Source organism: Rhagoletis pomonella, unplaced genomic scaffold, assembly GCF_013731165.1.
Source record: "Rhagoletis pomonella isolate Grant_MI unplaced genomic scaffold, Rhpom_1.0 Rhpom_scaffold_02009, whole genome shotgun sequence".
NCBI lineage: Eukaryota > Metazoa > Arthropoda > Insecta > Diptera > Tephritidae > Rhagoletis > Rhagoletis pomonella.
Genome location: NW_023460562.1, coordinates 14,260 through 19,632, shown reverse-complemented (window position 1 = coordinate 19,632; position 5,373 = coordinate 14,260). Strand labels below are relative to the sequence as shown.

Genomic DNA, 5,373 nt, shown 5'->3' with positions numbered 1-5,373 from the left:
AGATATTTACAACCTTTTTAATTGTATTATCACGGGAGACAATTGTTTATTAAGTAATTTTTTCTTAAAAAAAAAATTAATTTATAGGAATGGAGGCTCAAGTTTTCGATTTGGAGAGAAGTCGCACGAGCGGAGATGGTATGGAAGAAGAAAAGTCCAGTTCGACAAAATTGGAACATAGAAGCAAAAGAGAGAATGATGACCATCGTAATGTTACACGTTATCCAACTGTTGCTAATATAAAAGAAAATATTCACAGGAAAAATGCGGCTAGTAACGCAACAGATGCAAATAGTTCATTACCATTACCGGGTTTACATTTATTGTATCGCCGATCCGATGGGGGGAAACGCAATATCGCACCCATCGTACCTAAAGGTGAACTTGTTCAAATGAGACCACGTTTAGTTGCTACGCCAGTTCGTATAACTGAGCATAAAAAAGTTAAACCTCCAAAGTTTATACCATATGAACCGTATCCAGGTGCTACCAATTTAATGGTTCCATGTACCAAAAGCCCCGAAAGGATGATGACATTAAAAAAAAATAACAATTTAGACATTGGTGTGCTTGTCAGCCAAATGTGTACATTGCGTGCACAGGAAATGGATCCAAAATCTTGTAAGGAGCGAAAGAATAAGGATGTAATTAATGTGAAATTGGAAGACGAACTTAGAAAAACTAAAGAGGAGCGTGATTACTATCAGGCGCAGTTTAGATTTCAAGTTCAAGTCAACTCTGAACTAAAAAATTTGTTAGTAGCGTCTGTAGGTGAAGATTTGCAAACACATGTCAATGTGCTGACGGAGGATAAGCTCCAGTTAGCGCGCGCCTTGCTAGACACAGCCAAAAACTTAACTACTCACGCGGTAAATTTCCTTGTGAAATATATTTATTTAACCAGCCATAATGTTTACGTATCCTTTCTTGTCTCCTTAAGGAACAAATTGAATTCCTTGCGGGCCAATGCGAAGTATGGCGATCAAAATTTCTGGCAAGTAGCGTTATGGTAGAAGAGTTGGCACGCTGGAAAGCAGATCTTACTCAAAAAACTCAAACGATGGAGGAATCTACTAAACGTTTACTACACGCAATACATCAGATTCGAGAAATGCAATTGGAAATCCTTCGTAATTTGAAATTTATGGCAAAGATACGCTACCTAAACCTTCCAGCAACTGACGTAATAAGCCTCAGTGTAGAAAATTTAAATATTTTGCAGCAGATGGTACTACATTCAGGTGTAGGTATCCCCGAAGATGGCATGGATATTTTAAGTACTAGTAAAAATCCATTATGCGAAGCGGAGAAATATGCTGTACACGCCCTGGAATTTGTTAGCCAACCTTTATTGGCTACCGATGATGCAATAAAAGCTCTGTTTGACCAAGCTCAGCGGCCGTATGGATTAGGTTCCAGTGTCCGATAGTTGTGTCAAGTGTTGTAGTTGGGGGCATTTACATTTTACGGTTCAATTGCCATTTACACGAGTCGATTTTGGTTGAACGACAAATATTTTTCCCTGCCCCGTTTAAAAACAGCTAAGCCTCTTTTTCTGTAACTTCTTTATTTGTCCGATTTCTATAAAAGATACATCGTTGTAAAGGTATTTAGAAAGTCTACAGTTGTATATATAATAATAAATGATTGGCGCTTACACAATATTTTAGTGTTTGGCTGAGCTTCGCCTTCGATTTGTGGTGTGCGCCTTGATGTCACACAAAGGAGAGGGTCGTACAGCTTTAAGCCGACTCCGAACGGCGATTGTATTTTTTTATGAGATACTGTTTTTCATGGTAGAATACACTCGGTAGTTTGCCAGGGCATGCGGAGGGACGACCGCTATTAGAAACATCTTTTTTTTACGGTTTATTTCGATGTTGGTCTGAAACTGGGCTTGAATAAAAATTTGGACTTGTGTGTGAAATCAAAAGAATAAAGTAATTTTTTTACGTCGTTTATTCTCAAAAAAATTTGCGTTAAAAAATTTTGGTTGTGCAAGCCCATTTACCGGTACAACCTTCAGAGTGAGAGAGATACCCTCAGGTTAGAAAGTGTACTTTAAATCCAAATTTTCACTAAATGCCGTAAGCAAGGTACATTGAACAGGTAGTATCAGTAGAGCAGCTGATTTGATTTATTTTCAAATTATTTGGTCTCGAAAATGTCAAATATTTTTAATTTTTTCTCACGAAAATTATAAGTTGTTAAAATCCATTTGCTTGTGAAACCTTTTTCCATACAAAACAAGCGATTGAATAGCAGCTTTTGGAACGTTCGCCCAACTCGGCAGCACGACCGCTGATTACTGGGCCTTGCAAAGGATGGATCAATGCTTCGAGAAGCAAACAAATTTACTAGGAAAGAAAGTTGCATCAATTTTTATTTTTTCCAATTTCAATTTTTTATTTTTTATAATTTTTTGTATTTCACATGGCACGCTTTGATTTAGAAGAAAAAATTCAGAACAGTTGTTGACTCTTTCGATACCAGAAGCAACAACAAAATACACGCAAATGTTGTTTTTGCTCTACTGATACTACCTGTTTAATGTGCCTTGGCCGTAAGTGATAATTATAAATATGTATATATGTATATGCATAGGCTACTACAATGTTCCCTGCAAACCATTTTTTCAGAGTATTCTACATTGAATAGAAATTTTAAAGAATTCGTTAAGATTTAATTCGATTTGTTGCCGAATTTTCTAAAATGAAATAAATTACGCACACTTCCATTCTTTTACGAAAATAATGCTGCTATGTGAAGAATATCTTTCAGAATTTTTCCAGAATTTTCTTTATTTTTCGTACAGGAATTTTTTTACGAGCTCGTGTCAACCACTTCATATAATTTTCTTTGAAAATTCGTAAAAAAATCGTTACATAAATGAGATACTCCTAACGATTTCCTTAAGATTTCGGGAACTTTGGTTTGCAGGGTATGTACATAAATTGTCGATTGCTTAGTTTTGAATAAAAAATTAGAAGTTTTATATTGAACATGTCGTTACCTTAAAATAGAAAGGCCGTGTCTAACATTTTTGTTTCTTTACATAACAGCTATAAAACTTTGTGCCTACTAAAGTTCTTCAAATGCAATTTTCTTCATTATTGTAATGTAAAGGTTTTTAATAAACATAGTCATTTTTTATGTAGTAGTTGATTTTAAATTCGATTAAGTCAGCACTGAGTAATCTACCAACTTTTGGGCAGCTGAAATTTTACAGGGGATGCAAAAATCTTATATACATAACCCAAGGGAACTGTTCTAAATTAACTAATAAATCTTGCACCATTCAAGATATGTATGCCCTTTAATTTTGGTATATTGTGTATCCGAAGGCCAACTAAAGAAATGTTAAAAAACATTGGTTGCGTTGCGTTTCTTTATACATTCTAGAATCCCTTTTCACAGCCAGAATAAACAGAATGTGTTTGAAATACACGTTAACATATCAGGAACGTTCTAAACAATAAGTAAACAAAAAAGTTTATTCCAAACGTTCAGAATAAATAAAGAAATGCAGCCATTTTCGAAGACGTCAAATAATGTCTTGCAATGATGATATGTGCATCCGGTTTAAAAACACAAAAGCCTTAGTTACTAATCCTGATTCACAATTTCCGTTTTATATAGATCCAATCGACGTTGTCTGAAAGTAGGAATTTGGGCACGAACTTGTTCTACAACTGAGAAATCTGAAAATATGTATAATTTACGAATATTTACATACATTTGTATGTTTGAATTAAGTAAATGTAGTAACTTACCAATATCTATAGAAATTACATCTTCGCCATCAGAAGCGCTTTTTAGAACCTTTGCCCATGGATCCACCACCATTGAATAGCCCCAAGCTATGTATTCAGCGTCCTTATCACGAGCAGGTGAATTGGTTACAACATATAACTGATTATCGTTTGCACGTGAGCGTTGCAACAATTCCCAATGTAAGGGTCCAGTCGTCATATTAAATGCACCAGGGTAGATAATCATCTCGCAACCTTTAATTAAACAAATTTAAAAATATGTTTTCTACTTTAAAATAATACCTTTGTTGCGGTATACTCTTGCCAGTTCTTCAAATCTCATATCGTAACATATGCCAATACCAATTTTATGACCATCTACTTCTATCACAGTAAAATTTGAACCAGCAGTTAGAGTCTCGGATTCCTTAAAGCATATTCCCCCTTTAACGTCAATATCGAAGAGGTGCATTTTACGATATTTTGCAATCAAATTTCCACTAGGGTCCCATACAGTGCAGGTATTGTAAATATCATCTTTTTCACCCATTTCCGGAATAGAGCCACCAACTATGTAAATGCCGTAAGATTTTGCGGCGGCCGATAACTGTTGCGAGGTATAACCGCCGGGTATCGTTTCGGAATACTCTCTAAAGTATTTAGTACCATAGGGACAATTGAAGCATTCGGGCAAAGTCACCAGACGAGGTTTATATTCGTGGACCACTTGCCCAATCTTCGCTACGGCATTTTCAACATTTGAAATTTTGTCCTTGCCAACCTTCAGCTGAATCACTCCCAGGCGCATAACTTCGAGAGTAGTAGAATAATGATTCAAAATGTTACATTGTCAAAAGATAACTAAAAATAAAAAAAGCGTTGTAAAAAGCGACTCACGTTTTGGTAGAGCGGTCATTTTCCATAAATTTTCTTATCCGTGTTATCGAATACTGTGGTGTTATCAATACTAGAAGAGGTGGAAAAATATCGACGACTATCGATATATCGATGGTTTTTGTTTTAAAAAAATAATATCGATGTTTTAAAACTATCGATACTATCGGCTGTATTGTAAGACCAATTAGTACATCTAGTCTGTTCCTTTGAACTTCGGACTAAAACCTGTGGAACTGTCAAACTACAATTTTACGCTCTCAAATGAGAGTAAAAGGAGAACAGATGCAGAAGTGCATAGGAACGCAAAAAGCACTATTTCCTGTAAAAACGTCAGACGGTTTGTTTATATGTCATTGGTACTACACTGATTTGGCTGAAATATCAGTAAATAATTACTAAAATCTATACATATTCAAATATTTCGTTGTTTATTTCCATTTTTTTTAACAAATATAAGGTTCTTTGCTTTCACCGCTTTCTGTTTTTGTTTGCACATGTAAATCAGCTGATCGTTTGACACTTTTCATGAACTTACAGGAAAAAAATCTCCGGACTAAATCCTGTAACTTCTGACTAGGAACAGTTGCTCAGTTACTCTCACAAATGTGTTCCCACTTACAGGTTTTATGTCAATAGGAACGACTTCCTGTAAGTTCTGACTAAATCCTGTAAACCGGACTGCTATTGGAACAGACTAATTGTCTCCACGATCCAGAAAATAAAG

General features: G+C 35.5%; 2 protein-coding genes across 2 annotated transcripts; one reads left to right on the top strand and one right to left on the bottom strand.

Moving 5' to 3' along the window:
- Positions 1–87: 87 nt before the first annotated feature.
- Positions 88–1,661, top strand: LOC118752967 (the record flags this gene model as incomplete). Its single annotated transcript, XM_036487814.1, is given in 2 exon segments — positions 88–869; positions 941–1,661. Coding segments are annotated over 2 exon segments (1,269 nt in total). The 3' UTR covers positions 1,430–1,661.
- A 1,705-nt stretch (positions 1,662–3,366) lies between these two features.
- LOC118752966 (omega-amidase NIT2-like) lies at positions 3,367–4,759 on the bottom strand. The gene is made up of 4 exons (XM_036487813.1): positions 4,650–4,759; positions 4,056–4,562; positions 3,774–4,007; positions 3,367–3,701 (listed from the first exon to the last, which is right to left on the bottom strand). Exons 1-4 carry the CDS (start codon positions 4,666–4,668, stop codon positions 3,607–3,609), a joined length of 855 nt encoding a protein of 284 aa, XP_036343706.1. The 5' UTR covers positions 4,669–4,759; the 3' UTR covers positions 3,367–3,606.
- Between the last annotated feature and the right edge of the window lie 614 nt (positions 4,760–5,373).